The sequence below is a fragment of the Anomaloglossus baeobatrachus genome, chromosome 9 (assembly GCF_048569485.1).
Source record: "Anomaloglossus baeobatrachus isolate aAnoBae1 chromosome 9, aAnoBae1.hap1, whole genome shotgun sequence".
In the NCBI taxonomy this organism is placed as follows: domain Eukaryota; kingdom Metazoa; phylum Chordata; class Amphibia; order Anura; family Aromobatidae; genus Anomaloglossus; species Anomaloglossus baeobatrachus.
The window spans coordinates 40,109,202-40,134,489 of record NC_134361.1 but is presented as its reverse complement, the minus strand read 5'-3'; the positions used below and the strand labels follow the sequence as shown (position 1 = coordinate 40,134,489).

The window sequence follows — 25,288 nt, the reverse complement described above, 5'->3', positions numbered from 1 at the left end:
CCCGTATTGTACACTGTGGGGAAGATGAGATCCCGTATTGTACAGTGTGGGGGAGATGAGATCCTGTATTGTACAGTGTGTGTGTGGGGGGAGGGGATCAGATCCCGTATTGTACACTGTGGGGAAGATCAGATCCCGTATTGTACAGTGTGGAGGAGATCAGACCCTGTTTTATGTTTTTAAAAATTTGTGAGTATGGGAGATTCCACATGTGTGTGCCTGTTTCTATAAGGATGTTCAGTACCTTTCTCTGGGGTCTGTCATCAGTGGCATGTGTTACTTTTTTATTGTCAAAATGGTGGAAATGAATGGAAACCAGTTGTCCCCAATTACAAATAAATAGATTCTGCCATACGACTGATACCACATATCGCGGCTTTTATTGTGAATGTTTAATATCATACATGATACAAATTTGAGCAGAGCAATACCCAGTTTCTTTTTCTCGTTCTACTATTATACTTCTATAAAGTATTATCATTTTTAAAGACAGTTTAGTTGAAAATCAGAAATTGCTTACAACAGCAAAATTCTATTGATTTTACAAAGTGTAGATTTTGAATGATCTTAGTGATTGTTTCCGTTTCCATTTTATGCCACACGAGGAATGAATGAAAGCTCATAATCCATGGGAACATTGGCAAATCCGGTCATTCTGGGAGCAATATCACTTTCCGTGAACCTCGTCTTTGATGTTAATGTGAAATTCTGGAGAATGGTTGTAAGAAAAAGAAACAGTTCCATGCGGGCAAGACCTTCTCCGAGACAAATCCGCTTTCCTGAAATACAGAGAGTAACTATGAATTATGATCCAGAATGTGATTCTTCATCTTGTCAATCTTCTTAGTATTAATACTCAATGTCATTGATCCATGCCTCGCTCAGCCGCCGCTGAGCCATTGCTGGTATCTTATTTCAGGGTTACAGGTCTTGGGAGGGGCTAATTCTGTTCTGCCTCATTCCGAAGGACAGGCCGCTATATCCTGGCGCTGCTCCTCCGGAACAGCGCAAGTAATTAATCCAGCTCTGCAGCATGCGTGCCTGGCTCCCGAGAGTTAACCTGATCTGTCCTGCCTTTCCGCTACCTAGTCCTGACCCGCGCTGTCCACTGTTCATCCATCCCTTGTTTCCTTACTCCTCGTTCTTGTCTGTAGTTGTTGTCCCAGTCCTATCTCTCTGACCCCGGTCCCGACCTGTATATCCGCCACCCCTGTACGTTACTTTGTCTCTCCGGCCTCTGCCCTGTATTCTCATTCCCAACCTTGGCTCCGTCTCTCCCTTCTGCTGTATACGTGACATCCCAGCTCCTGACCCCTAACGGATCACTTCACTATGATTTGTTTACTCCTGTACCATTGACGAGACCTCCTGTTGCAGACCCGGATTAAGAACTACTCTATCACCCTCTTCTGGGTTATTTGCTAACTGCACTTTGGAGATCTTTGTCCAATCTCTCTCAGTGCCTTCACAAGCGAGAATGACACTCATCAGTAGTTTGTGTATTTTATGGCTTTATTGACAGCACAACAAACTGGACTTTTTTAATTCATGAATGATGGTGGTGAACTCTTTAATTGCATAGTAAATATGCACTAAGCCAAGAAAATAGTTTTACTACTTTTATTACTTTATCTATATCCTTTGATTTATAAACAATTAATGTCATATATTCTTATTAATATCCTCTAGGCTTGGTGCCAGACTCAACAGATTTATGACCCATTAAGTAAGTCCTTTGTTCCAGTCAAGTTAACACCATAAATGTTATGTCCACCATCATAAAGATACCTCTGCAAAACATTAAAGGGCCTACCCTGGCAAAATAAAACTTCGCCCAGGGACTAAAAGTGTAAGATCTACCATCTCTCATTTGGATCCAATGAATGCAGTTCTGTGTAGGGAGAACAATCTGAAAAATTCATCGTTCCATCAGCTGCTGGACCGCCGTGACTTGTGAATGGCTTCATTGGTCAAATAACAATGAGCAGAGCACAAATGACTATCCGGTGGCTCTTTCAATGGTGACATCTCCATGTCACGGGCTGAGAAGAGATAACAGAGGACTTGGGCTCCTAGACTGGCCCTCAGACTAGAAAGACCTAGCTGTCTCTAATCCCAGAGATACGTCTAATGTTGAAGCGCTTGGGCAGCACGGTGGCTCAGTGGTTAGCACTGCAGTCTTGCAGCGCTGGGGTCCTTGCTTCTAGTCCCACTAAGGACAACATCTGCAAGGAGTTTGTATGTTCTCCCCGTGTTTGTGTGGGTTTCCTCCGGTTTACTCCCACACTCCAAAGACATACTGATAGGGAATTTAGATTGTGAGCCCCATGGGGACAGTGTTCCAATGTATGTAAAGTGCTGTGGAATTAATAGCGCTATATAAATATTATTATTATTATTATTATTATTATTATCTCTGGGCTGCCTTCCTTTTCCTGTTCCTGGCAAGCCCTGATCTTATACCCCCTATCCCCCACCCAGGGGGAGGACTGGGATAGGAGTGGTTGATCCCACAGAAATAGACAAACTGGGAAACCAAAAACTCTATCACACAGCTAGTACACACAGAGATATAATACATTATGTGATAAGGAGAAAATAAAGAGCCAGAAGGAAATAACCAGATGACAAGAGGATTTCCATAGCGCACCAAGCAGTACACAATAAATCACCGGCAACTGGAACACAACTGTTACGAACCGGCGCCGCCATAGCCGCAAGCAGCCTGCTGCGGTTCCTGTTGCGCCCAGGCGCCGGCTGCCGTTCTTGGTCGTGCCTCGGGTCGTCCAGTTGGCTGCTCCTTGCACCATGTCTAAGTGTGGAGAGGCGGCTAGTGCGCATGCACGCGCCGATTTACCCCAGCCAGAGTCTAAGCCTGGTGTTTTGCCTACTGAGCATGCTCAGCCTGATTGTGTCATTTCGGAGACTAAGACCTCAGTTCAGGCTACTGAGCATGCTCCCACAATTAATCCTAACAGCCTCTTTGCACAGGTACTTGGACTTCGTGCTGTGTCTAAGTTCTGGGATGTGCCTACTGAGCATGCTCAGGCAGATAGTCTGATTTCTGAGTCTGTTGTTCAGGCTACTGAGCATGCTCAGGCACTTAGTGCATCAGAGGCTAGGTCCGGTAAGGACCTCACTGAGCATGTCCGTGAGGTGGCAGGCCCTGATAGAGCAGAGGGTGTCAGGTGTCCTGATGACGTGGCCACCCCAGACTGGCTCTCAGAGGCCCGCTCCTATGATCTGGCACCTCACCATTGGTCGTCAGACAATGACTGTTGAAGTGTTTGGGGCATGGCTGCCATGAAGTCATCATTGACGTGGCGGTTCCGGATAGGCCGCTGGTGACGTCGCTGATGATATGGCACTCTGCTATTGGACCTTGGTGGTTCCACCCTGGGTTTGGGGCGGATCTAGGTTATAAAAGGGGTTGGAGACAATATGGAGGTGCGCAGTCTTCACTCATATTCACTTAGAGTTCATGGTGGCATAAGCTTTGTTGGAAGCGGTAGGTAGGGCTAGGCGAACGGTGCCTGTCACGCCAAGATTCGTGGCTCAGCACATGAGAGTCAGGCGCCGTGCTTCCTTGCTACCGGTCCTGTTGTGCTATAGCAGTCCAGTGGCGTTAACTGGGCTGCAGCTGCTGCGTCACCTGTCCAGTTGTGCCTCCTACGCACACGGACAGCATACCTGCTGCGTCACCTGTCTGGTTGTGCCTCCTACGCGCACGGACAGCATACCCCAGGACCCCTGTGGAGTTAACAGGGTGTTCCAGGATTGGGTGTGTGAACCTATTATCCTCCTTGGCTTCCCAGTCAATGCTACTGGTGTGATCCCTTGGCCTGAAATGTCGTCTACACACGTGGCCATTCGCGTAGTGACCAGAAACGCTAATCGAAGGACCGCTTGGCCTGTCGTGTCTGACACACGTGGCCGACAGGGCACTGTCGCAGCGGTCTTCTCGGTCAACGCTACCTGGTCACCATCCGGCTTAACGTGTTCTCTGCACACGTGGTCGGGGTTGCGCCAATTCCACCAAAACGCTAACTGGGTTGTCGTCTGGTCTGACGTGTCTCTACACACGTGACCGGTTCCCAGGTCTCCTGGGTTATCTCTGAGTCATCAGTCCTACAGTCTCTGCCTAACCCACAGGGTGCCAGCAGCTCCATTGCCATGTGGAGCACGGTGGGCCCCGACTGGCGATTGGGATATATATCCCCTGGTCCTAATCTGCCAGTCCCCCCGTCACAACAACAGCACACGGACCAGTTTATCAAAAGCTATAGTCGGCATGGAAATACTAGCTCCACCATCTTAAAAAGGCGGGGAGTAATTGTGATAGGTCTCCCACAACATGTGATCCAAGAGGTAACCAACAGGCTAGCAAAGATTAATTCCTCCAAGCCTGATCACTAGTGAGCACACAACTGGTCGACGCCTAAGCCTGCCTATGTAACTCAGGAGCACCAAAGGAGGCATAGTATGGAGCTCTGCAGTGTAACTAGCATCAGATGCCACCTTGACACTCGGCGAGTGTAGAGCCAAACATTGTGGGACACTCCACTTTCTATCCCTGCACAGTGATCAACTATGATCTACAGAGGAAACTGGCAGAGTAACCAATTCTCATTAAGCACCACAGGGAAAACAAAAAAGTACACCATTGCCGTGCAGAATAAATAAATCAAACAAATGAATAAATAAATTAAAAAAATAATTAAATGTAAAATCAATAAATAAATTGGCTGTTTAAGGTAAAAGGTGTGCAAATATCCACTGTGGTTAATAAAAAAAACCCGATCCAGAACGAGGAAGGTCCGTTTTGTAATTTTTTTCTTTTACCTGTGGAAAATGGCATAAATGCATCACTTTTCTTAAAGCTTCCGGATTCATCAAGAAAGTGTCCAGGGTTGAATTGTTCTGGGCTGGAGAACTGGCTGGAGTCTCGCAAAACGGTGCACAGCAGAGGATAGACGTCTGTGCCCTGTATCCGAGGATAAAAGAAAAAAGAAAATATATCACTAATATGCGAATTTTAGAGATCATTCAAATGAGTTTTCCGCCTTGGAAATTCCCTTATTTAAGGAATGGCCTCTGGACAATGAATTAGCTGTGACCATGCATGGGGAACCTGGTTCAATTTCAATGCAATAATATTGAGGGGTGTTCATGGTATTAACTCCGTGAACAAATTGAGTATGTGAAAGTTTTCTAAGACAGACATCCCCTTTAACTGCTCTAAGGGGTACTTTGCACACTACAACATCGCAGCTGCGATGTCGGTGAGGTCAAATCGAAAGTGACGCACATCCGGCCTCGCTGTCGATATCGTAGTGTGTAAATCATTTATGATACGATCAATGAGCGCAAAAGCGTTGTAATCGTATCATCGGAGTAGTGTCCGACATTTTCATAATTACGCTGCAGCGACAGGTACGATGTTGTTCCTCGTTCCCCTGCGGCAGCACACATCGCTGTGTGTGAAGCCGCAGGAGCGAGGAACATCAGCTTACCTGCGTCACTGCGGCTCATGCCGGCTATGCGGAAGGACGGAGGTGGGCGGGATGTTTACGTCCCGCTCATCTCCGCCCCTCCGCTTCTATTGGCCGCCTGCCGTGTAACGTCGCTGTGACGCCGCTCGACCCGCTCCCTTAGGAAGGAGGCGGTTTGCTGGCCAGAGCGACGTCAAAGAGCAGGTGAGTGCATGTGAAGCTGCCGTAGCGATAATGTTCGCTACGGCAGCTATCACAAGATGTCGCTGCTGCGACGGGGGCGGGGACTATCGCGCTAGGCATCGCTGACATCGGCTTGCGATGTCGTAGTGTGCAAAGTGCCCCTAAGAGATACTTGACTGCAAAATCATAAAACTTCCACAATAGCTATAGCCATAGGAATACATATACTTGTGACTTAATAGGAATGTGTTATAATAAAATAAGCTTTAATTTAAATCAGATTTCTGGTTTACAATTTTTTTGCCAATTCATTTTGTTTTCATATCCTGGTCTTTATTAAAAAAAAAAAAATAGAAAATAATAATCTCTCAATTTTTACACTGACCACAAAGGTGTCATGATTCACTTATGGCTCTGCTCTATGCAGAGCCATTGTATCCTACTGTAGGTGTTGTCTTGTTGTCTGTATTCTTCAGGTTCAGGCTCGGTGGGAGGGGACTATTCGGTCGTGCCTTGTTCTGGGTGATCGCTCTGCCTTATCTTGGAGCTGTTTCATACAGAACGCCGCCATTAATAGCTCCTGCTCTGCAGTGTACGCTTCTGGTTTTCGTGAGGTGTTCTGATCTGTACCTGACGCTATTTCCTGGCTTACTGACCTCCGGCTTGCACGTGACCTCGGCTTCTCTTGCTCCTCTTTACTGACATGACCTCTTGGCTTCTGACTCTCGGCTTGATTGACTACTCTGCAGACCGTCCCCGCCTTTGTAGTAGTGACCTCTAGTGGGAAAGCACCTCACTTACTACATCTAAGAACTCTACACCATTCCGTGTACCTGCGCCCCTGGTGGGGAGTGTTACAAAAGGCTTTTTTTACTCATACCTCCTGTAATTGTAGGAAGATATTTCCATAAGTTTCACAATTGATAATGCAGGCTCTACCAATCACAGTAGGCAATGTCACATATGATCCTGCTTCACCTCCATTCACAATTACTTTTGCACATCCTCATTACTTTATTCAATACAAATTATGGGGTCAGAGACTGATGATTCTGACTATGTACATATGTTGTTTCCTGAAACAACAAGAAGCCAGAGTCTAAAAAGAACCCCTATTAACCAATGTGAAAATTGCAAGATTAGTAATTTTTATTTTTAATATGTATTGTGATAGGATAAAAAAAACAGCCTAAATAATAAAAAAAATTCAACACAAAATCCTGATTTAAACAATAGATGGTTTTTTGATAACACATTCCTTTTTAAACTACAGATATTCTACAATTGTAATCTGGGACAAGCAGTAGTCAAAGACACCCTACAGAATACAACAATAATGAAAGTACAAGGCTAAGTTCTTTATGCTCTTTGATATGCTATACCAGGGGTCTTAGGAGGACATTTGCATTGAAACACACAGATTCAGGAGATTCAATATTCAGCTATTCGGTTCACAGGTTTTTAGATATCATTTTCAGGAGCTAGGGATATGGCAATTAGGAAATCTAGTTTGTCAGCTTTCCAGATTTTTTCAGACCAAAATCAACAAATCAATTAGTTAATATTTCTAAAAGACCAAAGGTTTACAAGTCTTGTGACAAATGAACAACATTGTAAACGAGACAACTTTAGACAATATATCTGACCATTATGATCTGCTCACTTGTTTGTTTATTTCTTGGCCATTTGGCTTATTTTTGTGTTATCATCAGTGGTTAAGACTGAGACCATGGGCAGTGGACAGGAGCATAATGCACAAGTTGGTTTAGTTCTGGTCTATGGTGGTTAGGAGGAGAACTCTTCTGGGTCTAGGTTGGTTAGGACAACTTTTCTGGGTCTAGGTTGGTTAGGACAACTCTTTTGAGTCTATGTTGGTTAGGACAACTCTTCTGGGTCTAGGTTGGTGAGGACAACTCTTCTGGGTCTAGGTTGGTTAGGAGAACTCTTCTGGGTCTAGGTTGCTTAGGAGAACTCTTCTGGGTCTAGGTTGCTTAGGAGAACTCTTCTGGGTCTAGGTTGGTTAGGACAACTCTTCTGGGTCTAGGTTGGTTAGGAGAACTCTTCTGGGTCTAGGTTGGTTAGGACAACTCTTCTGGGTCTAGGTTGGTTAGTTGGTTAGGAGAACTCTTCTGGGTCTAGGTTGGTTAGGAGAACTCTTCTGGGTCTAGGTTGGTTAGGAGAACTCTTCTGGGTCTAGGTTGGTTAGGACAACTTTTCTGGGTCTAGGTTGGTTAGGACAACTCTTTTGGGTCTATGTTGGTTAGGACAACTCTTCTGGGTCTAAGTTGGTTAGGAGAACTCTTCTGGCTCTAGGTTGGTTAGGGGAAATCTTCTGGGTCTAGGTTGGTTAGGAGAACTCTTCTGGGTCTAGGTTGGTGAGGACAACTCTTCTGGGTCTAGGTTGGTTAGGACAACTCTTCTGGGTCTAGGTTGGTTAGGACAACTCTTCTGGGTCTAGGTTGGTTAGGACAACTCTTCTGGGTCTAGGTTGGTTAGTTGGTTAGAACAACTCTTCTGGGTCTAGGTTGGTTAGGAGAACTCTTCTGGGTCTAGGTTGGTTAGGACAACTCTTCTGGGTCTAGGTTGGTTAGTTGGTTAGGACAACTCTTCTGGGTCTAGGTTGGTTAGGACAACTTTTCTGGGTCTAGGTTGGTTAGGACAACTCTTCTGGGTCTAGGTTGGTTAGGACAACTCTTCTGGCTCTTGGTTGATTAGGGGAAATCTTCTGCGTCTAGTTTGGTTAGGAGAACTCTTCTGGGTCTAGGTTGGTGAGGACAACTCTTCTGGGTCTAGGTTGGTTAGGAGAACTCTTCCGGGTCTAGGTTGCTTAGGAGAACTCTTCTGGGTCTAGGTTGGTTAGGACAACTCTTCTGGGTCTAGGTTGGTTAGGACAACTCTTCTGGGTCTAGGTTGGTTAGGACAACTCTTCTGGGTCTAGGTTGGTTAGGACAACTCTTCTGGGTCTAGGTTGGTTAGTTGGTTAGGACAACTCTTCTGGGTCTAGGTTGGTTAGGAGAACTCTTCTGGGTCTAGGTTGGTTAGGACAACTCTTCTGGGTCTAGGTTGGTTAGTTGGTTAGGACAACTCTTCTGGGTCTAGGTTGGTTAGGAGAACTCTTCTGGGTCTAGGTTGGTTAGGAGAACTCTTCTGGGTCTAGGTTGGTTAGGAGAACTCTTCTGGGTCTAGGTTGGTTAGGACAACTCTTCTGGGTCTAGGTTGGTTAGGAGAACTCTTCTGGGTCTAGGTTGCTTAGGAGAACTCTTCTGGGTCTAGGTTGGTTAGGACAACTCTTCTGGGTCTAGGTTGGTTTGGACAACTCTTCTGGGTCTACGTTGGCTAGTTGGTTAGGGCAACTCTTCTGGGTCTAGGTTGGTTAGGGCAACTCTTCTGGGTCTAGGTTGGTTAGGACAACTCTTCTGGGTCTAGGTTGGTTAGTTGGTTAGGACAACTCTTCTGGGTCTAGGTTGGTTAGGAGAACTCTTCTGGGTCTAGGTTGGTTAGGAGAACTCTTCTGGGTCTAGGTTGGTTAGGACAACTTTTCTGGGTCTAGGTTGGTTAGGACAACTCTTTTGGGTCTATGTTGGTTAGGACAACTCTTCTGGGTCTAAGTCGGTTAGGAGAACTCTTCTGGCTCTAGGTTGGTTAGGGGAAATCTTCTGGGTCTAGGTTGGTTAGGAGAACTCTTCTGGGTCTAGGTTGGTGAGGACAGCTCTTCTGGGTCTAGGTTGGTTAGGACAACTCTTCTCGGTCTAGGTTGGTTAGGACAACTCTTCTGGGTCTAGGTTGGTTAGTTGGTTAGAACAACTCTTCTGGGTCTAAGTTGGTTAGGAGAACTCTTCTGGGTCTAGGTTGGTTAGGAGAACTCTTCTGGGTCTAGGTTGGTTAGTTGGTTAGGACAACTCTTCTGGGTCTAGGTTGGTTAGGAGAACTCTTCTGGGTCTAGGTTGGTTAGGAGAACCCTTCTGGGTCTAGGTTGGTTAGGAGAACTCTTCTGGGTCTAGGTTGGTTAGGACAACTTTTCTGGGTCTAGGTTGGTTAGGACAACTCTTTTGGGTCTATGTTGGTTAGGACAACTCTTCTGGGTCTAGGTTGGTCAGGAGAACTCTTCTGGCTCTAGGTTGGTTAGGGGAAATCTTCTGGGTCTAGGTTGGTTAGGGCAACTCTTCTGCGTCTAGGTTGGTTAGGACAACTCTTCTGGGTCTAGGTTGGTTAGTTGGTTAGGACAACTCTTCTGGGTCTAGGTTGGTTAGGAGAACTCTTCTGGGTCTAGGTTGGTTAGGAGAACTGTTCTGGGTCTAGGTTGGTTAGGACAACTCTTCTGGGTCTAGGTTGGTTAGGACAACTCTTCTGGGTCTAGGTTGGTTAGGAGAACTGTTCTGGGTCTAGGTTGGTTAGGACAACTCTTCTGGGTCTAGGTTGGTTAGGAGAACTCATCAGGACAATTAAACAAGGCTGTTGGATAAATACATTTAGATGGCCAGTGTATGAATTGATTGGGTTGGTGCCTGAAAATTAGTTGGCCATGGTAAACCACTTTCAGTAGTAAGAAAAGCACGCACCTCTTTTTCTATCTTTTGATAGCACCTCTATTTTAACAAGTCTAAATTTCAGTATGATGATTATCTTTTGCATCTGTGGACATCAGGCTCCTCACTGAACCATAACTAAGCTACTTTTTCTGGGAATCTAAATCTAGATACTGCACAAGCTAATCTTGGAGCTCAGAAATGTTGGCAAAGGGAGGAGTTGGTTCTTAACCCCTACATGTATTTCTCATTTGGTGTTCTTTTCCTACTGGAGAAAGCTAGCCGTTCTCAGGGGAGTATAAATAATGTATGGGACTGGCAGGTTCATCAGCCCCCATAACCTAGTTTATTTTCATAGTTGAGCTTTGGAACATTTTTGTATGGTGGTAACACATCCGATAACTTCATTGGTACATCAAATGGATATCAAAATCTTGGAAAAAAGCAAAACATTTAAAGGGGTTGTCCCAAGAACAACAAGATTTTGGAATATTAACAAGGTCCACAATTGATGGTGCTAAAAAAATGATCCTGTGCCAAGATAATGTTTTAAATGTGCCCCTGCTATGTAGCGAGTAGTGGCTCTGTCTGCCCATGCAGGAACATGGTGTGAATATATCACATCTCCTGGTCAGGGGAGGAAGTGAAATATTATAAAGTCATTGTCATGGGATCACAGCTGATTCTTTCTGTGAGGTAAAACATGTTTTTAAACTGGCAGGGAAATGTTCTACCTCACAGAAAGCAGTATGTGCAATCCCATTCTGTCCCGTCTGTGTGCTTTCTTTTGCTTCCTCTCCTGGCCAGAAAATGCAGTTTGATCAGACCATGTCCCTGTATGGTCAGACACATCCATTAGACAGTACATAGGTGGGACACATTTATAAGATTATCTCAGGACAGGGACTTTTTACAACATCCAATTGTGAAACCTTCTTTCAGTCCAAGATCTGTTGATTAAGCTATACTTTCTGGAAAAAATCCCCTGTAAGTATTCTTTTTTTAAGCATTTTTTTCCTCACTTGCCTTTGGAATGGAGAATCCTCTGAATGTGGTGTCTTTGATGACAGTATGGGGGACATTCATTGGGATAACGTCACTGAATCTCTGGATTTCATGAATGACTGCATCCATATAGGGCATCTTGCTCCGATCCTCAATGTTTGGACTTCGGTTGTGGCCAATCACTGTATCTATCTCCTTATGTAACTTTCCTAGAACAAACATAATGATTACTATCATAATTGATTTTATGTTTTAGTACTTTATACAGTATATCATGTTTATGAAAATTGCACGAGTCATAATGTACCAAACTGGACTCAAAAAAGCTTCCTTATCTATGAATAGTTAATTATTGGCCAGATTAACTGGTCAGTCTCACTAACGTGATCAGCCGGGGGTTATGGGCTATGTCATATAGGTCACTTATAAAATACAGGCTATTTAGTAGTTGACATCTACAGAATTTACCTTGTATCTCCGGGTATTTCATAAGGATAAGAAATCCATGTCGTAATGTGCTGCTGACCGTTTCTGTCCCAGCAAAGAACAAGTTCAGGACGGTCAACAACAGATTTCTCTTGTTGAACTCAGAAGTTGGGTTTTCATTATCCTGTAATAAAAAAATCTATATATTCATTGATCAGTCTACACTTTGTGGCTTTCCGTAATTGAAATAATTGAATAATAAATGTGATGTCAACCACCAAGGTCTAATGGAACGCTAAACCACTAGGAGTCGCCGAGGAGATTTGTGGGGTAGTAGATCAAGCCATATGTCAGAAGCCAGGAGATCATGTCAGAAACAGAGGGAGAGAGAGAAGCTGAAGTCAATGTGCAAACTGAGGTTCTGTTAACCAGGAAAGCGTGTCAAGTACCAGGAAAGAGCGGAGTCGGTATGAGCCGAGGTATGAGCCGAGGTCGGTAGCCAAGAGGACACGTCGAGTACACGGGAGAGAGCGGAGCCGGGGTCAGGAAACAAGCCGAATTTCAGGGAGGCAGGGAGTCAAGTCAAAGTAGGGGAAGAGACAGGATGGGGTACGAGGAACTAGGTAGCAGACAAGATCGGATCAGTCACTTATAGAAACCAGAGACATTCTCTGTTAAACTGGAACTATCACTGGCACTGTTCCAGGTGAAATAGCTCTCAGATAAAACAAAGCAATCACCCGGAACGATGCACCAAAGAAAAGACCCCTCCTATACTACACAGGACTAGACCGGAAAAAGTGAGTTCACCAGAAGAAAATATGAGGCTCAGTATAGGCTCTGCATGAGAGCAGAGCACCACTCATCAGAATCATCCCAGTAAGCAGTATTTGCAGAATATGATTCAGATTTAATAATTATAGGAGGTGTACATAGGGAATTTTGATACTGAGAGGCAAAAATATAGGCCTTTCTAGCTCCTGTTTGACATCATCATTACCACATTCCTACTGTAACTGTTTATCCTCCATTCCATTTTTATGGCTGACATTTTCTACTTTTTTCCTTCCTTCCTAATAATGCAGACCTTGTGAATAACAAATCGATCTCATAATCCATTGGAAGAGGCCCCCTCTCTCCAGTGGACACTATGGCGGCTGCATAGACGATCACACAGCATGAAGCTATTTAACATGGTTATTGTTAATTGGCCTTAATAAGGTGCCACAAATAACATTTTTTATATATTTAACAATGTTATTATATGATGGTGTTTGCCTCTTAGCTCTGAATATATCACATGGCGTGGCGTGTTTAGTCTGAAACCTGTTTCCTGCTATTCATCCTTTGAGATCAAGAAGCTTCTCAGTATAAAAGCTATAGTAATCCTTCATTGTGCAGTTTCCTGATCTGTAGGCAAAGGAACAGAGGCTACATTACAGAAAAAAACAAACATTTTGTGCTGTTGCTGAGTCAGTCACAGTGAGGCTTTGATTTCATTACCTGAATTTTGCATCTTCTGTATATTTACTAAGGTAGGGTATCTTATCGGTGCCCTATCTGCTCCCTTACTAAGCACTTCTGTGTTACAAAATGTCCAAACCAATCGACCCTGACTTACTAATAGTGCATATTTTTTGCAGATATATTTTATAACTGTATATATTTTGTTATCGATGTACTCCTTGATAAAGTCACATACCCTCATGTAGGACATTGGTGGGCAATATGAGTATTTTCACAAAGCTCCAGCATAGACCTAAATCTTTAAGTTCTCTAAAACTTGGTCAATTAATAATAAAGAAAATAATAGATACCTGCAGCATTTTGGCAAGGAAACAATCAATATAGTCTCTTGGTGAATTTGGATCTATCGATGCCTCATTTATCTTGACTCTTTCAGCGACAAATTCGAGCAGCCTTTCAATGATGGGATTGATCTTCTGGTGAGGTCCGGGTACATATTCCATAATGGTAGGAATCAGTTCTTGCAGCTGACGACAAAAAGAATTCATTACTGAGAGCTATCTTCAGTAGAAGAAGACATCAAATAATTCACAAATTTGCATAGTCATCACTGATACAAGGATCCTGTTACCATCCTTGTATACTCTGAGGTGACGGTCCACTTGGTGAAAACACAATCTCAATCTCCATCAATATTTGACCATGGATAGAGTCATCTCTTTACTCCTCTATTGGTCATGAACACAGTATCATAGGATGTAAGGCACAAACATTTTGAAGACACAATTTTCCAATGTTTACAAGGAACTTCAACTGCAGACCTCACCCAAGGACTAGCCCATAGCAAACCAAAAACTTAAGCCAACCAATAGTTCAACCTCTCACTCATAGTTCCATATCATTGTTCACTATGCATTGTCCATGGTCTCTCCCAGCTGCATAGAACTAGCACAATGGCAGGATTAACAGCTTCGTTGGCTGCAATACTTTTCTATAGACAACTCCACTTCTCTGCACAACCCAAGCACTCTCCGGTTGGCTCTGTGCCACACATTCTGGTGGGAGGGAAGCTTTCCTTTATTAATATCTCTCTCAGGTCTGATCTTGCTTTTCAGCTCAAGTCACCATGGTTGCAGTTGGAGAGCATGCTCTCATCAACTGGGTAAAGTGGGTGACTTTTAGGTCGGGTTAGCTTTGGGCCAACTCTTCATAGAATGGTAGAGTTGGACGGCCCTTCAACGGATATTGGGTCTAACCTCCTGCGACTTCAGGTTTTCCGAAATCGCAGTCACAGCACCAGTAGAGAGAAATCTCCTTCTCCTCCGATGCTCTCCAATACTCAAAAGAAACCATAAGCTACAGCCTCTCTACTGTTCTATGGCCATTTGTTGCATTATTCCACCCAAACAATAGGTAAGGAGACATTAACTCAAACTAGCCAACTTCACAAGAATATCAGGTGGGTAGACTCATTTCTTCCACCTAGATCCTCTGCACACCTGTATCTCTGGCCACTGTCTTCTCAACTGTGTTTTGTAGCACTATACTATGGGTCCCTAAACTGCCACTTCCAGTAGACTCATTGCTCTCCCTCATGCAGGGAGATGTGCTCACCATAAGGGCATACAGCCACCTAGCAGGAAGCCATCTGGCTCGTATTTACACCGCCTGCCCTTCCCTTTTTCTTTCGAACAGATCACTTATTCCCAAGAACCAATAAGCTCTCTCTTTGCATATTGTCATCTCCTCCTTTACCTTTAGAAGCCCCCTACACTATTTTGGTGCTGAGCCACAACTTCCAATGTAGTGGAGGCCACCAGCTATCAAAGTATTTAATGGTATTGGTCTTCTCATATCGGGACCATTCAGGTACTTCAAGGATGCAGGACTCAAGTGGAACCCTTGCACCCACTATACAGTAGTTATCTTCTCAAGTTCTGCTTGGTACAGGAGAAGCCATCATTGCAATTATCTTCTGCCTCGTAAAGGGGATACAACCAATGTTGGGCAGTGTTGGAGTGGCAGCACATTGACACATTTGTACCGATGAAGTAATTGTAAAGGAAGAAAGGATGTCCAGCTCTTCAGGCAAGGAAAACCAAGGTCTTTATTTCATTATGCAGACACAACGAATGACATGACCAGCACTACTTGGTAGTGCTGGTCATGTCATTCGTTGTGTCTGCATAATGAAATAAAGACCTTGGTTTTCCTTGCCTGAAGAGCTGGACATCCTTTCTTCCTTCATGATATACCGGGCTGTGGCAGTGCCTGTCCGTGCTCCAGGACGAAACCAGGACTGAGCTTTACACGGTGAGCTGATACATTCAATTGGAAGTAATTGTACCCAAGCCCTAGTGGCTAAATATGTTCAAAGGCCCTATGGCAAATAAGCAGATACTTGTATCATAACCGGCATATAGTAGACAGGGCTCAGTAGCTTTAGGCTATCCCTCTGACAAAAGCAATGATTCAACAAAATAATCCTATTCTTTATGTCTCTATATTTAGGGTATCAAAGCAAACATCAATATTGAAATCCTGGACTGTACCTGTCCCCAGGTTGAGCTCATCAGCGTGAAAATCTCACTAAACTGATTGAGGAGCTTCAGAAATTTCAAGTCTTCATATTCAAAGCGATTCCCAAAGACGACAGAGCAGATAACATTGGAGACGGCCTGAGGCAATATATTCTTAGGATCTGTGGGCCTTTCTGTTAGTGAAAAATAATAGAATATTATAGACAATCCATATATAAGCATATGGTTTTCTTTAAATGCCTATATAAACTACCGTAAATACTAATTATTAACTTAGACTATTGGTTAAGATGGAATAAATTCTATCAATAAATTATATATTGTTTTTAGCAATTCATGATATAATAACGACTTTTACGTGAAATGGCAATTGATTATGAATTGACTAATGATCGGTTCTTTTAACAAACATGACATCAACATTGGTTAATCCATTATATTTAGGTGGCACTTCTGGATTACTACCCAAGCTTGGGTCTCATATGGGAAAATTACTAGACATGTCTTTGAAGTCCCTTAGCTTGTCTTCATGGATCATTGAGTGGTTTTACACAGCTCAAAAGGCCTCTAATTATGTATTGTAATATAATCATACATTTAGTTTAATTATAAAACCAATCATTATGCTCTTAGTGGATGGGGTTAGAAGGGACAATGCTGCTGACAATTTGGAGGAGTGGAATGAGGGTCAATGCTGCTATCAGTGGTGGAAAAATAGGAAGGGGGACAATCCTGCTAACAGTGACAGAGGTATAGGGAGGAGGACAATGCTACTACTAGTGGTGGAAACATAGGAAAGAGGACAATGCTGCTGCCAAAGGCAAAAGGGGTACTTTGCACGTTGCGACATCGATAGCCGATGCTAGCGATGCCGAGCGCGATAGTACACTCACCCATCGCACATGCGATATCTTGTGATAGCTGCCGTAGCGAACATTATCGCTACGGCAGCTTCACACGCAGTTACCTGCCCTGTGATGTCGCTCTAGCCGGCGACCCGCCTCCTTCCTAAGGGCGACACACGGCAGGCGGCCAATAGAAGCGGAGGGGCGGAGATGAGCGGGACGGAAAAATCCCGCCCACCTCCTTCCTTCTATAGCCGGTGGAGGCAGGTAAGGAGATGTTCCTCGCTCCTGAAGCTTCACACATAGCGATGTGTGCTGCCGCAGGAACGAGGAACAACATCGTACCTGCGGACGCACCGACATTATGAAAATGAACGACGTGACACAGATCACCGATTTTTGACTGTTTCATGCTCATTCATCTTCTAGGCTTTACACGTTGTGACATCGTTACCGGCATCGGATGTGCGTCACTTTCGATTTGACCCTGACGATATCGCAGGTGCGATGTCGCAACGTGCAAAGTACCCCTAAGAATTAGGAGGAGGACGATGCTGCTAACAATAGCAGAAGTATAAGAAGGAGTACAATGCTGCTACCAGTGGTGAAAGCATAGGAAGGAGGACAATGCCGCTACCAGTGGTGAAAACATAGGAAGGCGGACAATGTTGCTACCAGTTGTGAAAACATAGGAAGGAGGACAATGCTGCTACCAGTGGTGGAATCATAGGAAGGAGGACATTGCTGCTGCCAGTGTGGTGTTACGGGGGCTGTCAGATAATAAGGGAATGGAAGGCTATCAGACAGTCAGGGTCCACCGTGCAGAGCTCTGCTGCAGAGTAGGGCAGAGGATAGGGGAAACCTGTACCACCAAAGCGGTACTGACACTGTTGCGTCACAGTGTCACCAAGACCAATAGCGGCGTATACTGTTTAAGTCACAGCGACTACCTTATTAGAATAACATAGGAGTGGAAATGCAAAAGAGTGAGGAATACAACATAAAAGTGCATAGAAGTCTCACAGTCTGTGAGCGTGAAAGCACCTGTCTCAGTTAACAGTCACAGAGACTAGGTGTAGTGTGTGCAATATGGCACCTACCTACCTAGGATACGGACAGCAGCATGGCTGCTAGCTTGAAACTCCTGCCTATGAGCGCTCCCCTAGTGTGCGAGGATACAGACTGCTGCAGGAGGCAGTGTAGTGGAGCATCACCCTAGAATGCAACGACCACCTAACCTACCTATGTCCGCTCCACTAAGGTGCGAGGACACGGACAACAGTACGGCTGAAAGGTAAAGGAGCGCTACCCTACCGATAGCGCTCACCTCAGAGTAGAACCACAAGGCCCAGTCAGACCATGTGCAGCAAGCACTTGCCTATGTCCGCACCACTAAGGTGCGAGGATACGGACCACAGCATAAGCTGCAAGGTACAAGAGCGTTACCCTACCGATCACGCTCACTTAGATAGAATAGGTGCCGCAAGGGACATGCACAGAGCGTCTACTCCTATGCAGGAACCAAGAGGACTGAGCGCCGGGCGGCGTGCGTCAGGGTCTTATATAGACTCTGTGCCTCATCCAAGATGGAGGACACCAGAGCCAATCCGCTGCCAGAATGACAGCAATGACGTCACGCTGGCCTATCACCGAGCAAAGCGTCACAAGCACATGACCTGCGACCAATCGGCATAGAAGGTGTCAGAGACATGTGACCACGTGTCACAAGCGCATGACCAGCGGCCAATCAGCTTAGAAGGTGTCAGAGACATGTGACCTCGTGTCAGCGATGATGTCACCCGCACATGTGCAATGGCTCCAAGATAGGACTTAGTCTCCAGCGCTTGCACATGTGCAGTAGCAAGAAATCTGAACATAGTCTCCAGTGCTCGCACATGTGCAGTAGCAAGAAACCTGAACATAGTCTCCAGTGCCACAGCAACCGTAACATGTGGTAAATGCATGAACTAGGATAATGCTGCTACCACGGGTGGAGGCATAGGATGGAGAACAATGTTGCCATCAGTGGCAGAAGCATAGGAAGGAAGACATTGCTGCTACCAGTTGTGAAAGCATAGGAAGGTAGACAATGCTATTACCAGTGGTGGTGGCGTAGGAAGGAGGACAATGCTGCTGCTACTAGTGGTAGATACATAGGAAGGAGAAGAATGCTGCTTCCAATAACACATTTATGGAAAATAGCATAACCCTGATAGTAATAGAGAAAATATAAGAATTAGAACAGTGCTGCTACTAGTGGTGGATGCCTAGAAAGAAAGACAGGATGGTACAAGTGGCTGAAGCATAGGAAGGAGGACAATGCTGCCACTAGTCCAGACGTGAGGATGGTTCCAGCGGTGCTGCTCATTGATATTTTTTTCAGTGCCGCTTGTGTAGTATGTGTTTGCTGATTGGGTACTTGATCACCATGGATTGGCTTGTATCAAGAAATTATGAGAAGCCCAACACCAGAGGTTTGTAATATTGAGGAGTTGTTGTTTTGTCAAATAATTATTAATACAAGCTGATACAAATCCTATCCTACTATTATATTTTCTGAGGCCTTCCACTAGACATTGTGCTTCTTCATGGATCCTTTCCTCGATACTTCTTTTTCCCATGCCAAAATTCCTCAGAGTCGTAAGCGAGAACCGGCGGAGCTGTTTCCAACGTTCCCCATTACTGAACACGACTCCTGTATGGAAGAAATTGAGATTTATCAGAACTATGCAGTTTATATTTCTACATTCCACTAACCTACCATCTGATAATTTACAGATTTTGATAACACGGCACTTGAGTTTATTAAATTCTTTTGATTGAAAAATGTAGAAAAAAACAAAGTAATAAACAACAAAGTAATAAGAAACATTTCATACCAAATCCATCAAAGATTTTATCCACTGAAACCATTTTTCCTCTGCCACTGAAGTCCTCTCCTTGGTCAATGAGAGCTTCTTTCACTGCTTGATATCCACTAAGGATAACCACGGGACGCTGCCCGAAGTAAAACGTGAATACCGGTCCATACTGCGCACCCATCTAGATAGGAAAAATTGCATATCTCAGTAAAGAGATAATTTACAACATGTACAATATTGTTAAATTAGTCATCATAAATAGATTGATCTCACTGTTTACTCACCTCCCCGACGCTGCTCTAGTATTTCAGCATCTGGCGCCATTCGCTCAAATACCCATGTCTCGTCAAGACTGCAGCTGATCAGCAGCCGCTAATGGACTTCTTTGCTCACACTTCCATTGGCTGACTCTCTGACGTCCGGATAAAATGTGAGTACTGCAGCCAATAGACAGCTGCTGATTGGCTGTAGTGTTCAGTGGCAGCAGACGCGGTGTGGACCTTGATGGAACGGCTCCAGTCCAGAAGGTAAATCTAAGCTGATTTTACTTTCAATAGGATCCTGTTTCATTGAAGAGGTTGTCCGTAGAGTGGACAACCACTTTAAAGAAGGTTGTCTTTAAGTTTGAGTAAGGTCTGATGAAGAGCTGTCCAGAAAGGACCTGCTGATGGGATGTCCAAACATCAGGTGTTGTAGGAACCTCAAAGAAGATGGTAAGGTTCTTTGCGGCATAATTCATGGGAAACAAAACATTTGTTGATTTTAGTTATTTTTTCTATACCCATACTTGAAAAATCCTGTTGCTATTTCTATGAGGTGCTTGAGTGCCAAATTTTTTTCCAATACCAAGCCCCTTTTAAGTTTTTAGTTCACACCCTTTTCCACCCTATTCATAACATCAACACTCCCCATTTCCAACCCTCTGAATATGCATTCAGATGCCAATGCTCTGTCTAGTGATAAGTCAACACAACGTTAAGCAGAAAAAACATTCTTGAAAAGGTGCACTGCAGAGCGAGCGCTCCAAGTTTTGGAGTGTGCTTACAACCGTACTGCGGGATGATTATAGACCAGTGGCTCCTGTGAAAGAACAGTACATGGCCTCTTTGCAGTACAATAATTCTGTCTATGACAGTTTCCATGTGCTGATTTGTAGGTGGAAATAGGCCCTCTTACCTCTTGGGCCCTGCACCAATGATATGTTTGCCCTTGCTATAGACACTCTGGGAATATCTCTATGACTGAAAGCCAGCATTACCCTGGGGAAAATAAGTTAATTTCCTCCCTGCAGCTGCACATTGAGTAAGACGACCAAGCAGCGTTTCCTGCAGATTAACGCTATAGCTGTAAGTAAATAGTTGTGTCATGTTCTTCTCTTTGCATGTAGAGAGCAGTGACAGCCTTTGGACTGGAGCCTCTCATCTGGTTCTCTTCATTTAAACTGGTTAAATGCCAGTTTTTCTATTGCAGCTTTTCCAAGCAGTTCCTTGCTGAGTGATCAGCTGCACTTACTAAGTAGTCACGCCCTTCAGCTTTAAATTGTGGTGTATCCCAACATTCTCTGCTGAAGATACAAAGTCATTTTTTCTCTGGCCACCTTTGAGGAACATTCTGCAGTTGTAGTTACCTGTGCTCAGGCTGTATCCTTTTGGTTGTTTTTTTTCCCCTGTTTGTCTTTACTTCCCTGGTGTCTTGTTAGTGCAGCAGTGAGATCTAGTGATCCCTTGATCAAGTGATCCCTTGCTGCTTTCACACTACGTTTTTTTAACATGCGTCATGAACGTTTTTTTGCTGCAAAAGCGGATCCTGCTTCTACAGCAAAAAACGCATGCAAACGCATCTGTTATTTTGCAGGATCCTGTCACTGGATGTTTAGGGGTGGGCATTGGAGTCATGTGATCGGGAGTGAGGGGAACTAAACGTGCCAGACTGGGAGCCGGCTTCTGACAGCTGCAGACGTTCGTAACCAAGGTAAACATCGGGCTTGGATACCCAATATTTATCTTGGTTATGAGTGTCTGCAGCTGCTAGGAGCCGGGCTGCCTGCACACGTAACCAACGTAAACATCGGGTAACTAAGAGAAGTGGTTACCCGATATTTACCTTGGTTATGAGTGTCCGCAGCTCTCAGGTGGGAGAGAGAGGGAGGAGAGGAAGGGGGAAAGACAGAGATAGAGAGAGAGGGAGAGAGAGGGAGGGAGGAGGAGAGAGAGACAGATCACGCGAGGCTGGTTTCTGGGCATGCTCAGTAGAGCAAGCAGGATCCTGTCTATCAGCACGCCAGCGTTCACATGCGTTTGCGTGCTGTTTAGTCAGGATCCAGCAATTTGCAGTATTTAGACGCAGCTCAAAAACGCTACAAGTAGCGTTTTTGAAAGATGTTAAAAAACTGCAAGTCGGTAGATCCTCACTATAACGCAGGCAAACGCAGGTGAACGCATGTTAACGCGAGTCCATTGCAAATGCATTGAAATGAAAACGCATTTGCACTGGATCCGTTTTTGCGTTAAAAAAAGTTCATGACGGATGTTAAAAAAACATAGTGTGAAAGCAGCCTTACTTTTCATCCTTACATGGTATATTTTGTCCACAGTTCCCACTCACACAGTATGATTCCCCCATAGTGTCCCTTACAATTAATAACACCCTGCAATACCCTCTCAAATAACATGATGCCCTGACAGCACATTCTCCCACAAAGTATGTTGCCCCAACAGTGCTTTCACACATTTTGATGCCTCTCACATAGGATAATGTCCCCACAGTGACCCCCAACACATATTATACCTCCAGAGTGTATACCACTCATTTTAATTCTCCCACATGATGAGCTGAGCAGATCGGCACTGGTCTATGCCTCCTGCGCTAAGCTTCTGACAATGCAGAGGGTACACAAAGGCTGGATGGTGGTGCAGAGAGCTGACCAATCCCTCTTCCACCATTGTACTGAACTGTCTCTGAATCTTAAAGGGATTTTCCCACAAAGTTTATGTTAATCAATAGATTGTGGAAGAATAATAATAAGTTCCACAATTGGATGTCCTTATAAAAATGTTCCTGTGCTGAGATAATCTTATATATGTGTCCCTGCTGTGTACTGTGTAATGGCCGTGTCTGACTATACAGGGACATGGTCTGATCATACTACATCTCCTGGGCAGGGATATTGTCTAATCATTCTACATCTCCTGGGCAGGGACATGATCTGATCATATTACAGCTTCTGGACCGGGGAGGAAGTAAAAAGGTATACAGACATTACCTCACAAGATTGCAATTTATTCTTTCTATGAAGTAAAACATTTTTTAAAAAAACAGGTAGGGAAATGTTTTACCTCACAAAGCGAATCAGCCATGATCCCATGCTGCAATGTCTGTATACTTTTTTACTTCCTCCCCAAACCTCTCTTAGACCCTTTCTCTTTACGGCAGATCTTTGTAAGCTATTTTTAATTAACAGCCAACCACCTTCCCTTTCCCAGACTTCTACCAAATGGAGCCCCTTTTTCTGCTTCGCATCCATCAAAAATATCCATTCCCGAGCATCCCATGCTAAAACTAAGAGATAAAAACATACCTCCATAAGAGATTTCACCATTTCCCCCTTCTTGATTTGCAGCAAATTTCCAATCAGTGGAAATGGGGTTGGACCTGGTGGTAAATTGCGTTTCCTGTAAAGTTTGTCCCATGTTGAGTAGATGAAGAGGATGGAGATGACCAAAGCCAAAAGAATGGTCCCCAATCCGGTCAAATCCATCTTGTTTCCAGATATATGTGCAGTACTCCCTTTACCTTGTATATATAGAGGATCGTTGTGGCTCTTCTAGAGCGTTCGCCAATAGCGGCTCAATGCTCTAAATCCTCTTATATAACATTTTGTGCCTTTGTTGTTTTACCTATAGTATAAAAATAGGTGTTTGCTTTTGGAATAGTAGTAACAGGACAATCAGTCCATATAGAGTTTCAGTAATTACTAGCTGGGAACTAATCCTTATTAAAATTACCCAACCCTGCATGAATCTTTTCCAAAGTCTGCATTTAGCATGTAATCCAATTGAGTATCTTATAGCACATGTGTTATTATGGTAATATTGCATAAAGAAGTTAATAAAGTGAAACAATTGACTCATTGCTATTGTGAATAGAAATCATCACACAACACTTAGGGGTACTTTGCACGCTGCGACATCGCTAGCCGATGCTAGCAATGCCGAGCGCGATAGTACCCGCCCCCAATGCACATGCGATATCTTGTGATAGCTGCCATAGCGAACATTATCGCTACGGCAGCTTCACACGGCAAATACCTGCCCTGCCACATCGCTCTGGCCGGCGACCCGCCTCCTTCCTAAAGGGGTGGGTCGTGTGGCGTCACACGGCAGGCGGCCAATTGAAGCGGAGGGGCAGAGATGAGTGGGATGTAAACATCCCGCCCACCTCCTTCCTTCCTCATTGCAGCCGGGACGCAGGTAGGAGATGTTCCTCACTCCTGCGACTTCATACACAGCGATGTGTGCTGCCGCAGGAACGAGGAACAATATCGTACCTGTCGCTGCAGCGAATTCATGAAAATGACCGACGCTACACCGATCACCCGATTGTGATGTTTTTGCGATCGGTGATTGGTGTATCTAGGCTTTACTAGGCTTTACATGCTGCGACATCGTTACCGGCGCCGGATGTGTGTCACTTTCAATTTGACCCCAACGAGATCACAGGTTCGATGTCGCAGCGTGCAAAGTACCCCTCAGTGACACGGTATCTATCGGTAGCCAGTCTAACATGCTGCTCACTCTTTCTTTAATGTGCACTGGTCTTCAGGCTTGCAAATTATCTTAAAATTTCCGTAAGCATTCCCAATTTACTATGTTGTTAACCTGATAGACCTCATTGTGAAGTCAATTGGAAGAGACTCAAGGGAGTAAAAAGAGATCATGATGTCCCAAATTTAAATTTTTCCATTAGGAACCGAGATGCTTCTTGTTATTTTCACCATTAGGGCATTTACAAATATTTTCCTTCTTACCGTTTCATAATTTCCATAAAGGAATCAAGTTTCGAATACAAACACAATACATGATTACCAAAGTGAGTGTGAGAAATTCCGGGCTGCCGCAGACCGGCAGTAACTTCTGGAGAATCGTTCTGGAAACGCTTTCAAAACGATGCTCCATAAGAATTGATGGACGTCTTGGGACATTATTCCTTGGATTATTGAACTTCCAGGATTTATTTTGAATTAATAAGTTAGTGAACGAGGGAGCATGGGGGATCAGTCTTTATCTACAATCTGATTACGTCGGAGCCTCCAGGAGTTATTTTGAAGTAATAAATTGGTGAACGAGGGCATCTAATTTTTTCTCTGTCTGTGTCTTTTTAACTCTATACTTGCCGGGTTAGTAATCCGGGTGTCTTTCCATTACTAACCCCCGGGCTTGATGTCAGCTGTCAATTCAGAGCTGACATCAACTCTCAAAGTATTACGCCGATTGTCACCACACTAGGGCACTTGGTTAAAGTTGGGCAAATCACCCATATTGTCACATCTATAGGATGTGTCACATCTATGGCAGCTGAGGGCTGCTATTTTTAAGATGGGAGGGGCAAATAAGCATGGGCTTTCCCAGCATGATAATACCAGATTCCAGTCGTCTGCTTTACCTTGACTGATTACCAGAAATAGGGTGGAACTTACACCATATTTTTATATTATTAAGTTAAATCATTTAAAAAGATGGCTTGAGGTCCCCTCTGTTTTTGATAACAGCTGTGGTAAATCTGTTGGCGGAGGTTTGCAGCCAACAGTTGTCTGTTTTACCTGCGCTGGTTATCAAAATTAGGAGGGAGCCCACATCACTTTTTTTTATTTATTCCATACCTACATGTTTGCAGAGTAACTGACCCCATTTTGTTTCCTTCTACAGCCTCCTGGCACTTACTACA

At 44.3% G+C, this 25,288-nt stretch overlaps 1 protein-coding gene across 1 annotated transcript; it reads right to left on the bottom strand.

Moving 5' to 3' along the window:
• Nucleotides 1–591: 591 nt before the first annotated feature.
• On the bottom strand, nt 592–23,102 carry LOC142251098 (cytochrome P450 2G1-like). The gene is made up of 9 exons (XM_075323612.1): nt 22,923–23,102; nt 19,364–19,526; nt 19,030–19,179; nt 15,652–15,812; nt 13,450–13,626; nt 11,675–11,816; nt 11,228–11,415; nt 4,843–4,984; nt 592–779 (listed from the first exon to the last, which is right to left on the bottom strand). The coding sequence occupies exons 1-9, from the start codon at nt 23,100–23,102 to the stop codon at nt 592–594; spliced, it is 1,491 nt and encodes a 496-aa protein (XP_075179727.1).
• Between the last annotated feature and the right edge of the window lie 2,186 nt (nt 23,103–25,288).

Bases quoted from the DNA above. Each gene is read 5' to 3' on its own strand.
- LOC142251098 (XM_075323612.1), bottom strand. From the start codon at position 23,102: ATGGATTTGACCGGATTGGGGACCATTCTTTTGGCTTTGGTCATCTCC. The intron at 19,527-22,922 runs GTATGTTTTTAT...TTTCCTATCTAG, and splicing joins TGGTGAAATCTCTTATGGAG to ATGGGTGCGCAGTATGGACC. The intron at 11,817-13,449 runs GTATCTATTATT...TTTTTATTACAG, and splicing joins TCCTTGCCAAAATGCTGCAG to GATAATGAAAACCCAACTTC.